We start from the raw sequence: 14919 nt of genomic DNA on the forward strand, positions 1-14919 counted from the left end.
CGTCCAAACGTCAAGCGGTGGCCGTGTCACACCGGTCACGGACACGCTTTGGCTTTCGGCTTTTCCCCTCAACGGCAACATTCGGAGCCTGTGACGGAGCCCTTTGATCCACAAGACATTGCCCAAATCGGCAGTGCGGGACGACGACCGAGGCTGCCTTTGATCCATCGACGCGCGCTGCATGGAGAATCGGTCTCTTTCCCACCTCTTTCTCGCCCGCGCGTTCAAACCAGTCCAGTCCAGTACGTACGGCCGGCCGGCCGCCGGAGGCCGGACGCCACCGACCGAGACCTTCGCCTTCGGCCGTGTCGACCGAGACTTTCCTACCGCCAGAAGCTTCCTGGAAGATGCCCTGCCGCCACCACCATATATCCTCTGCAGCAGCTTCTCTCTGTCGCTCCTTCAGACTCAGCTCCAGGCTCAGTAGCCCCGAAGGAAGAATTGCGTGTCGAGACTCGAGACTGCAGTGCCGCACACGGTAAAGTCCAGTCGTTGCCGATTCTCTTCTTGACCTGCAAGGCGCTTCTTCTTGCTCTTCTTGGTACCGTGGCCATTACTGACCAGCTTCCCCTCTGCTGCGCCGTGCCGACCTCTTCCAGTCTAGCTAGTCGCTCCGGGAGCAGGATGGGCCGCGGGAGGACGGAGATCAAGAGGATCCCCAACGCCGTCAGCCGGCAGGTCACCTTCGGCAAGCGCCGCACCGGCCTGCTCAAGAAGGCCAACGAGCTCGCCGTGCTCTGCGACGTCGACGTCGGCCTCCTCATCTTCTCCGACGCAGGGCAACCCTTCCACTACTGCAGCCCCCACACCAGGTCTGCACCTTGCGTACCCATCCATCCATCCGCTCCCAGCTTTCCCCGCTGATCGTTCGTGCCATCTATTCCGGCCGGTCGTAGATCGGTTTTCGATATGAGCTGGATTTGTTTCTAGAGTACAATGCAGTACGTGCTACTCTGCCCTGCTTGCTTTTCGGTCGCTCTTCTCTCAGGTACTAGTGTAAATGTACGTCTACGATTGGTGATTGATTCTGGGAGAAGGGCATTCTGAACCATGCTTCGATGAACTAGTCTATTTTCTGAATCTGCATCCCTCGGGAAATCAAGCATATCATCATATGAAGATGCTTCTGTAGCCACCCCAATGTTAACCGCCTAAATAATTGTAGTACTAGCTCTTAGGTTCAACCAGCTCAAGTTAAACAAGTACTAGCCGGAAGCATTCATTTAACAATGGTCAGCGATTGAACCTTGATTACTTGCATAAACCCACGGCACAATCCTATGGTGCTCACATATTTCACTTATCATTTGTTAAGCTGGGGCGAGATGATCAAGCGTTACGAGAGCATCACCAGGGCCGAGTTCAAGGGGACAGATGATGAGGATGATGATCAGGTAAATAAGCAAATACATATACTGTACTACTTACAGTTGCACACTCAAAATTAACTGCACGGTAGCATTCTGACTGGCATCTCTGATTCTTGCGTGCAGCAGATGTTCACGGAGATCGCAGAGCTGAGGCGTGAGCGTGACCGTCTGGAGGCCAGCCTGAGAAGGCAGACCGGAGAAGATCTGCCGTCCGGGGCTACCAGGGAGGAGCTTGATAATATGGATCAGCAGCTCGAGTTGACACTGGGCAGAGTCCGTGAAATGAAGGTATATAGATACATACACAATCTCTGCACAAAATTCAATGCTCAAAAGTTGAACCTGCAGCACTGAACCAAGTGTTTCTTGTGTGCAGGATGAACTACTGAGCCAGCAGCTGGACGAATCACACCGCAAGGTAACTGTAATCGCAAGGGAACCTAAATGAACAAACATGATTCAGATAACCAATTATTGCTCATCTGGGAATTGTGATTTTCCTTTAAACGTGGCGGCAACTGTGAATGATTTTTTGCTTGCCTGTGTCGTGCAGGTGCACATCTTGGAGGAGCAGAACAGCTTCCTTCACCGCGAGGTTAATAATTTCAGTAATCTGCACTGCCTCACTGCCTACCTGCTCGTACTCTGTATATACTGGCTGTCTGAATGTGTGTTGGCTCTCTGTCAGGTGACCGAGGACGGGCAACAACATCATGTTGCCGTGGAGGCCACGGAGGGCAGCACGACGCCGACGCTAATGTTCGGGGGCTTCTTCCCGGAGGTGGAGGAGCAGTTGTCGACATCGCTTCAGCTGTGGCCGCAGCAGCAGCAGCTTCCCGCCGTGCAAGGCTTCGGACTGCAGCCCAGCCTGCGTCTGTGGTAATTAAGGTCGTGCCTATAAACACATTACCAGTGGCACTTACTAACTCTTTGGCGACCTATCTGCGTCTTGACTAGTGTTGCGCATTGTTCTGTTGATAATTTGCAGGTTGAGGAGAAGCTGATGACAGACTGACAGAAGGGCCGGGAAGTTAATTATTAGTACTAGTAAACTGAATCTACCTAAACCTCTATTGTTGCCATGGTTATCTAGCTAAAACTTAGTAGCAGCTCAGTAGTTACGGGCTTGCAGCCAAGCATGGGGCGTATGTACGTTCAGAGGCCTTGCAGTTGACAAGTAGTAGATGGCAGTGTTTAGTCAGATATATGTCCCATTTTGTTATATTACTAAACATGATTTCCAGTATGGTTTTCATGAGGACTGCACATATGTCACGTTGGTTCATGTGAATCTACGCCTACGGCAGTATTTCCTTTTTTATATCACTCCATGACAGTGTTGATATATCTGACCTGAACGAGATGATCAAGTGTATTTTTTTTTTTTGAGATCAAGGTGTACTGTATATTGGTAACATCGTGTCAGTATCGGTTTTGAGTCCTGACTCGCCACGTTGCCCCTATGCCTCCTACACGATAAGTATCGGCCGGGCCGAAGCGAGGAACGACCGAATTCCGGTTACTCTTTCCTCTCCTTCATCCTTCCATCGTCTTCCTTAGCCGCCGACTTGGGGAGTGCCCAGGTCTCCTTCCCCCCTCTCCCCTCCCATCTCTCTTCCTGGTCCCTGGATCCGTTTTCATCGTGTCCTACACGGCTCGCATCTGAGTGCCGATAGGTTAGGGTTTTTTTTATTGCAGTAAATCGTATTGTCGGATATTGCTCAGATGGATTGGGCCAGGAAAATTATTTGTGGAGTGCTACAGCTCTCGGATTTGTTTTGCACCCAACGTTCAGTAGCACTCTAGTTATGGACAGGGCATTTTTGCTCCCGAGCACATATGTGCTCGTTTTGTGGACCATTCATGTGGTCTGGATGGAGGCACGTGCCACTGTAATTTTTTAATCTGCCAGGCAAGGTTTGATGGACGGAGATTTCGGGCTGTTTTGACGATGGAACTGGTGGACCTATGGTACAGTACAGGTAGCTATGATGCATCCACTGCCTGCTGCATGCTCGACCAGTCCAATCCCGATGATGCTGTCTCGCCACCGAGTGCGCCGGTGCCCGCCTTGCGGAGGCGGCTCGTCCTCGCATGCACAGACATGCTGCGTCGCGGCTGCCGCGTTTTCCGGTGCTGGTCCCTAGGGCGACGCGGTCGACAGCCCGACGATCGCTCTACAGACCAATGCCGAACTGTCGTGGACGTGGCACCGGCGTCATTCACGGCGTACCTGGGCTCCTGGAGTACAACAAGACCACGCCGTTGCGCTTCACGCAATCACGCACTTCACGTCCAACGCTGGCGCTGGGCGCGTGCACAAGGTGGACCTCGACGCCGCTCATGACGTGCATAGGCCACCGCTCCAACAGGCCATCTGCGACCGCGCCGACATCAACCTGGGCTCGCCCCTCGCCGGAGGTCAGGGATCATCGGCGCCAGCGGCCAGCCCCGACCGCGACATGCTACTCTGCACCGGCGACCGCCTCCGCGTCGTGCTACTCGATGTGCTAGAGGCTGATGCCACCGGACAGCCGCCGCGCGCGGCGCAGGAGCATGCTCGCGGTTGTGCATGTGCGGCTCTTGCGCGGCGCAGAGCTCTGACAGAATTCTCGCGGGTGTACATGTGCGGCTCTTGCTACAGCTGCACTACTCGTCGGAGAGGGCTCCAGGCAGTCCAGGTGTTTCCACGATTTATGTACTAGCAACGTCCGTCAAGACATACAACCTGAGTACCACCTACCTCACAGGAAACGAGTGGTCTATAAATCGAGCTCATCTATGCTCGGGATCAGAATAGCATTTCCGTCTAGTTATTTGTATTTTTTATAGCCAGTAAAAAAGATCTACTAGTTCCTCCTCAGATGCATTATGGGCAGTTGAGCCTGCTCAAAGAAAAGTTCATGCTAATGGATTGGATGTTAATCAAACTATCCGCAACAAATGTTCAGATGAACCCAATAGCTTTTTAAAAAGTTGATGATTATTTGGAATAATACCAAACCCAACCCTCCTTCTGTGCCCATGTAAATATTTTTTTTTTGAACAATACCAAGGCTGCTTCTGTTCTCATGTAAAAAAAACTTCTTTTGTGCTGGGCTTTCATGATAACATGACTACTTCAATGCAGATCCGATGATGAAAACAAGTGCCCCCATGGTTTGTGGGCAGGGACCGAAGACTGATCGTTGTGTCAAAAAAACTATGCCAAGATCGAAGGGTATTCAGCTTCACCATCTACCCAATGTAAGTTAATTTTGTTCTTGCATCTTTGTTACTGGGCAGTAGCACGTGCATATCCTTCTTATTCCTGTGAAGGGTGATAATACTTGATCCTCATACATAAATTAAGGTAGAACTGTAACTTGAACCTTGGTGCTTTGGTTCCCACACACACACGTTATCTTTTTGGGTGGCCCAAACACTTTGAGGAGGACCGTTGATTTGTTTTCTGATTCCTTGCAGGATGTACTGCGTGGTATACTATCGCGATTGACAATGAAAGAAGCCGTGCGGATGAGCATACTATCCAAGAAGTGGAGCACGCTTTGGAAATGCTACCCAAAGCTAGTATTCACTAGAGCCACGATGCGCGGCAGTAACGCCGCCACGACAGGCCCTGCAAAACCCTTGCGGACAAGGTTCATCAGGGGGGTCAACAGCATCCAGCGACAGCTCAAGTCATCTAACCTGAATAAGTTTGTGGTCAAGTTTGCGCTTCGCAAAAGGCACACACCTCACATCGATAGATGGATCAATTTCTGTGCCGCCTCGAGGGCGAAACATGTTGTTCTTGATTTATGTCCAGGGCCGAAGGGCAGCAGCGACAAAGATGACAAGTACAGTTTCCCGCTGCATCTTCTCAGCGCCTCGGGTGGTTCTTGCGTGAAGTCTCTTAGTCTAGGGTTCGTGTATTTAACACTGCCTCCTGATCACTGTGGATTTGCAAACCTTAAGAAGCTCTCTCTGCAAATGGTTCATGTCACAGGGGATCTCCGGTGCCTACTCCCAAATTGCGCTGTTCTTGAGTGGCTAAGCCTCAGCAAGTGTAGAATGGATGAGCTAAGCATAGGCCAGGAACTGAGCAGGCTCCATTATTTGCAGGTGAAGTACTGTATACTGCAGAAGTTGGATATCCGAGCTCCAAACCTTACCATGTTTTTGTTCGCTGGTCGTATGATACCTATATTGTTGGGTGATGCTGTGAAGATTTCGGAGGCAACAGTCGAGTTGATCACATCCTCGGACTGCTTCAGTTATGTCTTCACTGATCTTGTCGATGCTCTTTCGCATGTTTCGTCCCTCTCCATAAGCTTCCGAATTGAAACCAAGGTCTGTTTGCCTTCGTGATCCAGCTTCCATTTCTTCGTGCTTTATGAGCAGGCCATAGGCTCAGTAGTGTTGCCATGCTTGTCGTACAGGTGATAAAGTTTGTGAAAAATCAGACCAGACTCACCAATCTGAGACGTCTGGTCCTGAAAATCGATATTGTTGGGTCACCAGAAGTTACTGGTGGGATTCTTCGTTTGGCCTATCTTTTGGAGTTAGCCCCGGCTTTGGAAGAGTTAGTACTCCATGTAAGTGATCTCACATCACAACTGAAAATTCTAAAATGATCTTGGGTGCATTTGGTCAGAAAACAAAAAGTATTTGGATTTTGTTGGAAAGCATAATCCTAGATGTACGTTGAGGAATTGTAGGGTCCATGTGCAATGTTTTGTGCAAATAATTGGTAGGTTTGCCTGCATCAACGAACATCTTTGTATACATATTTGTGTTGCACCCATACCAATGTGCTACAAACTTGATGAGTTTATATTATTTTAAATTGGAACGCATCGTATTCATAGTTTCTTAGTGAGATAAATATGTGGCTGATTAGTATATTATATTACTTCCATGCTCGAGTCTGAACATGGTGTAATATAGTGAGATTGTATTGTGCAGATGAACCTATATATCCCTTATATGCTCTAAGTAGTACACTGGAGATTATTTCTTTGTCTAAAACAACATCCTAAAAAGAAACTACACATATGATTTTTTCCTGAAGTTCTTTTACAATCTAAATGTGCTACTATTGAATTTTCTAGAACTCTTGGGTGTATGGAACGATTATTTTGCCATTATTTTCTTCTTGCATCTTTCACGAATCATATATGGGATGGCAAAATCTTAATCCATTTTGTTGGCTCTAAATTTAATATTGTTTGGTTAATTATGTCTAACACACCAATATAATCATGCAGATGTGTTGTTTTGACTCGGCAATTGACGGTGAACCAAATGAAGATGCCTACCGGCCACATCCTCACCATCACCTCAAGACTATCAAAATGACAGGGTTCTATGGTTTACTTGGTCAGGTTGAGCTAGCACTCTACCTCCTTCGGAGTGCAACTTCTCTTGAGCGTATGATCATAGATCCGGTGGTGAGGAATAACTGGTTTACTCCATCCATGGGTGGAGCTAAGCCTAACATAGACCGGGGCACGTCGATTGCCCTCAATAAACTTTCGAGGCAAGAGTTCAGGAAAGTCCTTGACATTCTCTATTAAGGGGATATTAAACTATGTTGTAGGTATATTTTATATTACTTTTTTAAGGTATGAGAGATGGCAATAGAAAAAGGGGCTCAGGAAAGGTCGTCCTTACCCTCTGTCCAGAGAAAGAGGAAATTGAATCACATGTATCTTTATTTATGTTGTGTTTATTAGACTATCTGGTACATATTATAAGCACAATATGTTGGTAGACAGGATTTCTGAACATAAGCAATTCATTCATCTGCTGTTGTTGGTAGACAGGCAAGTTCAGAAATAAAGAAGTCGTGCAACCTTTTGTTTTTGACCGTGAAGGTCATGCAACCCTGTTTGTTCTCCTTACGTTTTGTACCAATCCAACTTCTCCTGATCATGTTGTTCCATCAGTAATAGCGTGACAAACTCACTTAGAGAGGATTAAAAGATAATTTTTTTTTTGATACTTTCAACAAGTACAACAGATTAAAGTGATTAAACCACACATTGAACGACAAGCACAACCTGAACGGAGGGCTCAATTGTTTTTTTCAAAATGGGGAGCCTCAACCTCTGCATCAAAGTGATGCATACCATTTTTATTTAAACTTTATTCAACAGAACTATCAAGATCATACTACATCACAAAATCCAAAACCACCACTCATGACCTATAAAGCCGACAATGGGTGAAGTAAACTGTCATCAGGGCCAGGGTCGTTACCCTAAAAACCAGGGGCATCCATGAGTCACCCTATGGCGAAAACAAGAGCTCACAACCGGTTTAGCAGACCCTTGGTGAGCGCCTATGCCCTCGCTTCAGAAGCCGTCGCCACCATCGAACCGCTGGTCCATCTTCAAGGTAGAGATCCGCATAGACCTTGCCAGCCTGTTATCAACACCACCATGAAAGATCTGTCATGCGTAGCACCTGCTGAACATGCATGACTCAACATAGCACCAGCCAGTCAGGCATCACTTGACAACTAGCCTCTGTCATCCGGCGCCACTCCTCAAGCGATGCTCCCAAGAGAGAAAACGACACCACAATGCCGACATCGTCCGGTCTGGAAGACCAGATCCTAGGGTTTCCCCCGAAGCGGTAGTAGAAGGTCAACAGTTGTTGCTCAGTCGCAGAACGCCGCCATCGCCCGCCAATCGGCTCGGTTTTTCACCGACAACTACGTCTTCCCTACTCGCAGCCGAGACTTGATGACGGATCCCACGATCTGACAACCTAGCCTCATGCTGACCACCTCCAGCGGAGAAGATGACCACGACCACCATGCCCGAAGCTGGAGCCCTAGGCTTCCTCATGACGCAAGAGAAGCCCAGGAATGCCACTACCACGGATGGAGCACCAACAGGAGAACGGCATGTGAAGCCCACCCAAGCCCATCTAGGCCCAGATCTAGGCCAAGTCGTCAATGCCCGGTAGTGCCGCCGCCAGGGAGCAGCACCTCCTTGTCCCCGCCACCCCCACTGCCGCTGTCTCAGGGGAGGTCACGCCGGACGCCACCGCCAAGTCCTCCGGTCACCGGGCGAGGTAGGACCGCCGGCGCCACACCACAAGATCTTTGCCCGGCAATGCCTAGGGTGGCGGCGGTTGGAGAGAGCACATGGGCGGGGCCAGGGGATCCGCCGGCGGCCGCCCAGACGAGGCGCGGCGCCGCCGCGCTAGGACGAGAGGGGTCGGGGTCCGAAATAGTACCAAAAACCATGGAGGGCTCAATTAGCATAACAACGTGGTGTCGCATTGCTTGTCCTAATGTACTGTACAATATGAAACAATATCATATTTTTCTAATTGTCAATGGTTCAGTCAAGGCCCCAAGTATCTTGTTTGGCACAAGGTCTCCATTTTCTCAGGCACGACACTGGTCTAAATCGAATCATAGTTTTCGCACAAAATAAATAAAAATAAGAGTGAATTCCACTTTACCCCGTAGTTGTGTATTTGTGACACATATTACCCTCATTTAATGAAAACTCATCTAGAACACCGCTTTTAGAAGCTTCAAACCCTCATTTTTTGATGTTTGTCCATTGAAAAAGGTGTGAAATGATGAAGGGGGTTCGAAATTATGAGAATGGTTACAAGGGATGGAACAAATGGAGATGTTAAGTTTGGACATGATTGCCGATGTTGATTTTCGATCTTTACCCATTTTGTCGCGCCACATTGACGTAGTGTGTCGGACCTATCTAACCAACACAAGTAAAATGCTAAACTTGGCTAAAACTGTGTTTAAGATCTCCTAAATGAGATATTTCCGTAGAAGTTCCACTAAACGGAGTAATATGTGTCACAAATGCACAAGTACAGGCTAAAAAGTGAAGTTCACTCAAAAAAGAAAAGTCGAACCATAGTAATATAGTAATATGATTTTTTTTTTTCGTATGGTGCCTGAATTTTTTATGAGGACATAAAATGACCTAGATTTAGCAAACCGAGACTTTTAGGACAAAGGTTCTCTATAAATTATCCGGTATTTTTTTTACTGAAATTGCCATCTTCACTGTGCAAATGTCGATGGAGTACAACGGACATGACGCTCCATCTGGGCCGTCGTTATTCCATCGAGCGGCTGCAAAACCGGATACACCTAGACCACCTTGCGCAACAGCATCACTCACGCCGCGCACGGCCGCATCCTTTCACTCCCAACCTTGTCTCCAATGGCGGCCACGGCCGCGGCGGCGACGCTCGCGGCGGCCACCTCCTCCTTCCTCAGGTAAGCTCTGTCCGCGCCTCCTTCGACCCTTTCGAGCGGATAGCACATCCGGTCCAGTACTCCACTTCAGTCCAATCTAACGCCTTCTCCTCCCTGTTGTCGCAGGCGCTCCCCCTTGCTGCGGCCGCACGGGCTCCGGGTCTCCCGCCACTTCGCTCCCCGAAGGTGAGGTGTCTCCTTTTATCAGGGATCTTACTTCCCCTCCGATTCCTCTTCAATTCAGTCGGGAATTTGGGCCAGGATTCTGGATTATGTGTGGTGATGGACTGATGGTGGTTTGTTTTGTGCGGCATTCTGAGATGATGCTGATTCTTGAGTTTTGTAGTGATTACTAGCATCTGAATCCTTTACCTGCTTGAAACGATCTACGCATTTTTGTGGAAAATGCTGGAGATTTCGTTTTTAACATTTAGCACTTGATTTAGTAGAACAACTCTCAAGGACCTGTGCATAATCTGCATACGCAGTTCCAGATTGTGTGAACTGAAAAGGCACGAATAAATTCAATATGGTATGAGCTTTTGTGTTAGGATTGGTAAACCACGATGTCGAATATAATACCAACAGTGTCATTGAAGTTGCGTTTGAACTTTGAAGCTGTTTACTCTTTTGTATATGCATTCCTTTTGTTTTCAGTATAAAGTAGTAAGCGACAGGTATAAGGGCTTATAACCTAGAGTTACCAGTTCCAAGTTAGGTTCCACAGTATTAACGAATCCCAGTTTATCATAGTAATTGACATTTCAATTGAAAACTCATCAGTGCCCATACACAGATGGGAATTAGTCCAGTTAGTAGTTCAGTCCAATCTAACGCCTGCTCCTCCCTGTTGTCGCAGGAGCTCCCCTTTGCTGCGTCCGCACGGGCTCTGGGTCTCCTGCGACTTCGCTCCCCGAAGGTGAGGTGTCAAGCCAACAAGTAAAAAGGGTGCATATCCTAGACTAGTTCCTTGTTGGATTGTGTGGTGATGGACGTGTTGTGCGGCATTCTGTATGATACTGATTCTTGAGACTTTTAGTGCTTACTAGCATCTGGAGTTAGTTTCTTGAAACGATTTACACTTTTTTGTGGAAAATGCTGGAGATTTTCATTATAACATATAGCACTTGCTTTAGTATAGCAACTCTGAAGGACATGTGCATATGCAGTTCCAGATTGTGTGAACTGAAAAGGCACGAATAAATTCAGTCTAGTGATATGATGCGTTTATCTGATTCAAATAATTTATACTTTTGGTGAAAAATACTTGAGGCACAGTCATGTTTTTACTTGTAGCACTTGACTCTGGATAAACTGCCAGATGCATAGAAACATACAAGCACCTGTGCATGTGCATTCTTAGATTTTGTGAGCCGTGAAGAATCGGCTTAAAATGAATGTCATGCCCTAGTATTTGTGTTAGGATTGGTAGGCACCTTGGTCCAATAGAAAATCAACAGCGTATCACTGAAGATGTGCTTGAAGTTATTTACTGCTGTGAATGCACCTGTTAATTTTTGGTGGTTTGATAGTAAGCAATGAGCCAACAAGTAAAAAGGGCTCATATCCTGGAGTAGTTCCCTGTTTGGTTCACAAGGCCATTACTGAATCCTTACTGAAAAAAGGCCATTACTGAATCCCAGTTAGGTAGGATATGCTAGTAACTGACATTTCAGTTTTAGAATTCACGATTGGCCATACACAGATGGGAAGTAATCCAATTTCAGTTCGGAATTCATCACTGGCCATACACAGGCGAGAAGTAGTCCAATTTCAACCATCCATGTAAGCTTTCACTGATAACAATTGTTTCAGATTCCATCGTGTCATGTGAAATTTGATTCCCCACACAAACAATCTATAATAACGTGAACATTGTCTGAACTCACTCTAACTTGCCTCTAGTCCAGTCAAGGCCATCTTGAAACTTCACTGCTATTTTTCTTGAGTCCATCTCTAACTGCACACTTATGGCCCTTTAGCAATATTTTTAATATGCGTTCCCTATTATACTAGGTTTGTGCGCCATGCTGCTTCATCAACGAATGAAGAGGCTGCTGCCAGAGCAGCGGCTGCGACTGCTGATACTGGTGGACCAACCATGTAGATTTCTGATTAGCTTGCTTATTTTACTATGTTATACTACCCTTTGTGTGGCTCTGAATATTCTTCTTTGTCCATTTCTTAGTTTTGACAAAATCATCGCAAAGGAAATCCCTTCAAGCATTGTATATGAGGATGAGAAAGTGTTGGCATTTAGAGATATTAATCCACAAGCTCCTGTGCATGTTCTTGTCATCCCAAAGCTAAGAGATGGGCTAACTGGGCTTGATAAGGTATGTGCAACTGCTTAGTTATCAACTATGGTCGCTGAAGGAATTCAACCTGTTAAATGTTATGTCATGGCAGATTGGCACCTTAGCAGTATCCTAGTATGTATTTAGCTTTATGTTACTACCTATTAATGCCTTTTCAACTGTCTATTTGACCTACATTAGTAATTTAACCTTTTTAGATTGCTCTCCATATCCAATGTCTCACCTTATTTATAGAAGGCCATGCATGTAGGCTGAACCAAGGCATGCTGATATTCTGGGGCAGCTTCTTTACGCTGCAAAAGTAGTGGCTGAGAAGGAAGGTGTGGCAGATGGATACCGCGTCGTCATAAACAATGGAGCCGAAGGATGTAAGAAAGCCCACGCATCATATGTTTCACCCAACATTTCTTTCCGCTCCTTCCATAACAGTATTTTTTAGCATCTATGCTAACGCCGCATCTTTTCCGTGCTCACAGGTCAATCAGTCTACCATCTGCATGTGCATGTACTTGGCGGAAGGCAGATGAAGTGGCCTCCTGGTTAAATTTAAGAACACTAGAACAATGTAGGGTTTTCTGCTCCTGTGTGATCGATCATAGACTACTCATGTATTGAGTTACTTCCATGTAGTCTGAGTGTTTGGCCAAAGTGTATGCACTATCTGGCATCTGCACTTGTGGTGCCCCTCCTTAGGCAGTTTTCTCTGGTCTTGCTATACTCTCTTACAAGTGTGGAGGATTCAGCAATAAGGTTGAGAACTTAAAACTGATTGTGTACTTACCTCCTGCTTCTTAGTAAATGGTTTTGCATATATATTGTACTTCGGCAGTCTTTTATGTCTAGGCTTCAGGCTGCCAAACAAACAATCAACCAAGATGCATCTTTGGCTTGCTCTTGAAGAACTGGCAGCCATTTCAGTTATGTAGATAATAGAGTCCTCTGTTGGTTCAAACTGAGCATGTGCATTATAGTATTTTCGTTGTCCTGATGTATTAGCATGCTCTCTCTGTACATGGACATGCACAAGCCAGTCTGGTCATGTTTGCTGCTCCCTCTCTATATTCTGCAGATTGCAACATAGTAGTAATACTACCCATGCTGAGTATATCAGGCAGTACTATAGTTTATCTCAGCCAGCCAATATAGTGAAAATCATACTAGGAACACCGTAAACAGAGAATTGTATAGCTTTCCTCAACACCAATACTTGAGGAAACCCTGATGCGGCGGTGGCGAAATCATCGGAACCCAGTCGACTGTTGCCGCATATTCCTACAGTTGTCTGCACCCCACTACGGCCACCTCAACCATCATCGAGGCCGTGGCCACAAGCGCGGTGCTTGGGTCAGAGTCTCGGAGATCGACTGGGCCTTTTGTCACTGTGGGTGTTGGTCACCATGTTACGACTCACCCTGCAGGCGAACAGAGTAGAAGTACTCCAACAGGCGCTCAAGGTGATTGCTGGTATTCTGCATTGATTGATCGATCATTACTGGCGTTCTCAACTTCCAACGTCCATGAATGGGTCCTTCTTGTACTCGAGGGGTCGCCGTCCTGGTTTTAAGTGCAACCATGCAGGCACTGCTGCATAAATTGCCCTTTCCACCATCTTCTTCTCGCCCCCGGACCACAAAATCCCCAGCATTCCACTCTCCACTTCTCCAACCCTCGCCATGGCTAATGTTTGCACGAAGCTCACTGGTACAGTGCGCTCGGTGCGTCTGTTCCAGGTCGACGGGTTCAGCTTGGCGGCCAAGACCATGAACAGCGAAGAGTGCTTCAAATTTCGTTGGAACGTCGACGGGTACGAGTGGGAAATCCACTGCTATCCTGCATCTGGGTGGGGCAGCGAATATGTTGCACTAAAGCTTATGCTCCTGAGTGAAGCCCGTACTGGCAATGTGAGGGCCAGCCTAGGCTGTCTCCTGATACATCCGAAGAAGCTGAACAACGAATCCCAACCAGAAAAGACCGTGACACACGTGTTCAAGCGTCCCAACGACTGCACGCGTGGAGTCGAGCTCGTGAACAGGAAATCTCTAGCGGTGCCAGCTTCTCTCAAAGATGACTATCTGACCGTGGAGTGCACCATTACTATCCTCAAGGAACTACCGGAAGCGGCAACAACGACGGTGCCTGTCCCATCCTCCAACTTGCACCTGCACCTTGGCGAGCTCCTGGAGAGCCGGACGGGAGCCGACATCATGTTTCTCGTCTCTGGCGAGAGCTTCGCCGCGCACAAGCTCGTAATAGCCGCGAGGTCTCCCGTATTCATGGCCGAGTTCTTTGGGCACATGAGGGAGGCGAGCGCTGGGCGTGTCGTCATCAAGGACATGGAGCCGCAAGCGTTCAAGGCCATGCTCCACTTTATCTACACCGACACGGTTCCTGAGCTTGACCAGGAGTTAGAGGCCGTAGCGACGATGGCTCAGCACTTACTTGCAGCTGCTGACAGGTACGGGCTAGAAAGGCTCAAGGTGATCTGCGAGAGCAAGCTCGCTGGTGGCATCACTGTCGAAACAGCTGCGACGACTCTGGCTCTGGCTCAGCAGCACAACTGCTCGCACCTCAAGGCGAAGTGCGTTGAGTTCATGGTTAGCACTCCTGCTGTCCTTGATTCTGTTGTGGCGACGGAGGGGTATAAGCATCTCGAGGCGAGCTGCCCTGCAGCGCTTACTAGCATCGTCATCTCCATGCGTGGGAGAAGGAATTGAAGCCTATGCATATAATTAGGCGATGAATGGCCGTAATAAGACCATGGATGATGTAGTAGAGCTTCACTATGACTATCTTTTGCCTAACGGTGAAGTATTGCCAAACTTTATATGTATGCTTTGAGCAACTAACCGGTGCTCGCATTTCCCCTTCGAATTTATGGAATTTCCTTTGTTCTACATGTTTCGAACTGTGGCAACTCATCTCTTCTCGGGCTTGTTTCTCATCGTTGTGCATTTGCGCTTATTTTAGCATATACGGCTGCTCAAGTGAGATGCTTAAT

At 47.5% G+C, this 14919-nt stretch overlaps 4 protein-coding genes across 5 annotated transcripts; all 4 read left to right on the top strand.

Moving 5' to 3' along the window:
• The first annotated feature begins 624 nt into the window (after positions 1–624).
• Positions 625–2374, top strand: LOC124664127 (MADS-box transcription factor 30-like). The gene is made up of 7 exons (XM_047201716.1): positions 625–812; positions 1316–1394; positions 1497–1658; positions 1747–1788; positions 1924–1965; positions 2059–2249; positions 2359–2374. The coding sequence occupies exons 1-7, from the start codon at positions 625–627 to the stop codon at positions 2372–2374; spliced, it is 720 nt and encodes a 239-aa protein (XP_047057672.1).
• Positions 2375–4673: 2299 nt separating this feature from the next.
• LOC124684486 (F-box/LRR-repeat protein 13-like) lies at positions 4674–7127 on the top strand. Of its 2 annotated transcripts, XM_047218790.1 has the most exons (4): positions 5196–5275; positions 5359–5702; positions 5792–5947; positions 6620–7127. In XM_047218790.1, the coding sequence occupies exons 2-4, from the start codon at positions 5424–5426 to the stop codon at positions 6926–6928; spliced, it is 744 nt and encodes a 247-aa protein (XP_047074746.1). In that variant the 5' UTR covers positions 5196–5275; positions 5359–5423; the 3' UTR covers positions 6929–7127. The 2 variants fall into 2 exon arrangements, with proteins under 2 accessions (XP_047074745.1, XP_047074746.1); XM_047218789.1 differs by having other exon boundaries at positions 4674–5702.
• A 2441-nt stretch (positions 7128–9568) lies between these two features.
• LOC124684487 (14 kDa zinc-binding protein-like) lies at positions 9569–12732 on the top strand. The gene is made up of 6 exons (XM_047218791.1): positions 9569–9624; positions 9730–9789; positions 11620–11706; positions 11792–11939; positions 12172–12289; positions 12398–12732. The coding sequence occupies exons 1-6, from the start codon at positions 9569–9571 to the stop codon at positions 12463–12465; spliced, it is 537 nt and encodes a 178-aa protein (XP_047074747.1). The 3' UTR covers positions 12466–12732.
• An 862-nt stretch (positions 12733–13594) lies between these two features.
• LOC124684488 (BTB/POZ and MATH domain-containing protein 1-like) lies at positions 13595–14635 on the top strand. The gene has a single exon (XM_047218792.1). The coding sequence runs from the start codon at positions 13595–13597 to the stop codon at positions 14633–14635; it is 1041 nt and encodes a 346-aa protein (XP_047074748.1).
• The last annotated feature ends 284 nt before the right edge of the window (positions 14636–14919 follow it).

The sequence above is a fragment of the Lolium rigidum genome, chromosome 1 (assembly GCF_022539505.1).
Source record: "Lolium rigidum isolate FL_2022 chromosome 1, APGP_CSIRO_Lrig_0.1, whole genome shotgun sequence".
Lineage (NCBI taxonomy): Eukaryota > Viridiplantae > Streptophyta > Magnoliopsida > Poales > Poaceae > Lolium > Lolium rigidum.

What these genes read in the sequence shown, in the direction of transcription:
- LOC124664127 (XM_047201716.1), top strand. Translation starts at nt 625, where the DNA reads ATGGGCCGCGGGAGGACGGAGATCAAGAGGATCCCCAACGCCGTCAGC. An exon ending in TACTGCAGCCCCCACACCAG is followed by an intron (nt 813 to 1,315) that starts GTCTGCACCTTG and finishes TCATTTGTTAAG; the next exon opens with CTGGGGCGAGATGATCAAGC. An exon ending in ATGATGAGGATGATGATCAG is followed by an intron (nt 1,395 to 1,496) that starts GTAAATAAGCAA and finishes TGCGTGCAGCAG; the next exon opens with ATGTTCACGGAGATCGCAGA.
- LOC124684486 (XM_047218789.1), top strand. Translation starts at nt 4,869, where the DNA reads ATGAAAGAAGCCGTGCGGATGAGCATACTATCCAAGAAGTGGAGCACG. An exon ending in GCTTCCGAATTGAAACCAAG is followed by an intron (nt 5,703 to 5,791) that starts GTCTGTTTGCCT and finishes CTTGTCGTACAG; the next exon opens with GTGATAAAGTTTGTGAAAAA. An exon ending in TGGAAGAGTTAGTACTCCAT is followed by an intron (nt 5,948 to 6,619) that starts GTAAGTGATCTC and finishes ATAATCATGCAG; the next exon opens with ATGTGTTGTTTTGACTCGGC.
- LOC124684487 (XM_047218791.1), top strand. Translation starts at nt 9,569, where the DNA reads ATGGCGGCCACGGCCGCGGCGGCGACGCTCGCGGCGGCCACCTCCTCC. An exon ending in GGCTAACTGGGCTTGATAAG is followed by an intron (nt 11,940 to 12,171) that starts GTATGTGCAACT and finishes CCATGCATGTAG; the next exon opens with GCTGAACCAAGGCATGCTGA. An exon ending in AAACAATGGAGCCGAAGGAT is followed by an intron (nt 12,290 to 12,397) that starts GTAAGAAAGCCC and finishes CCGTGCTCACAG; the next exon opens with GTCAATCAGTCTACCATCTG.
- LOC124684488 (XM_047218792.1), top strand. Translation starts at nt 13,595, where the DNA reads ATGGCTAATGTTTGCACGAAGCTCACTGGTACAGTGCGCTCGGTGCGT.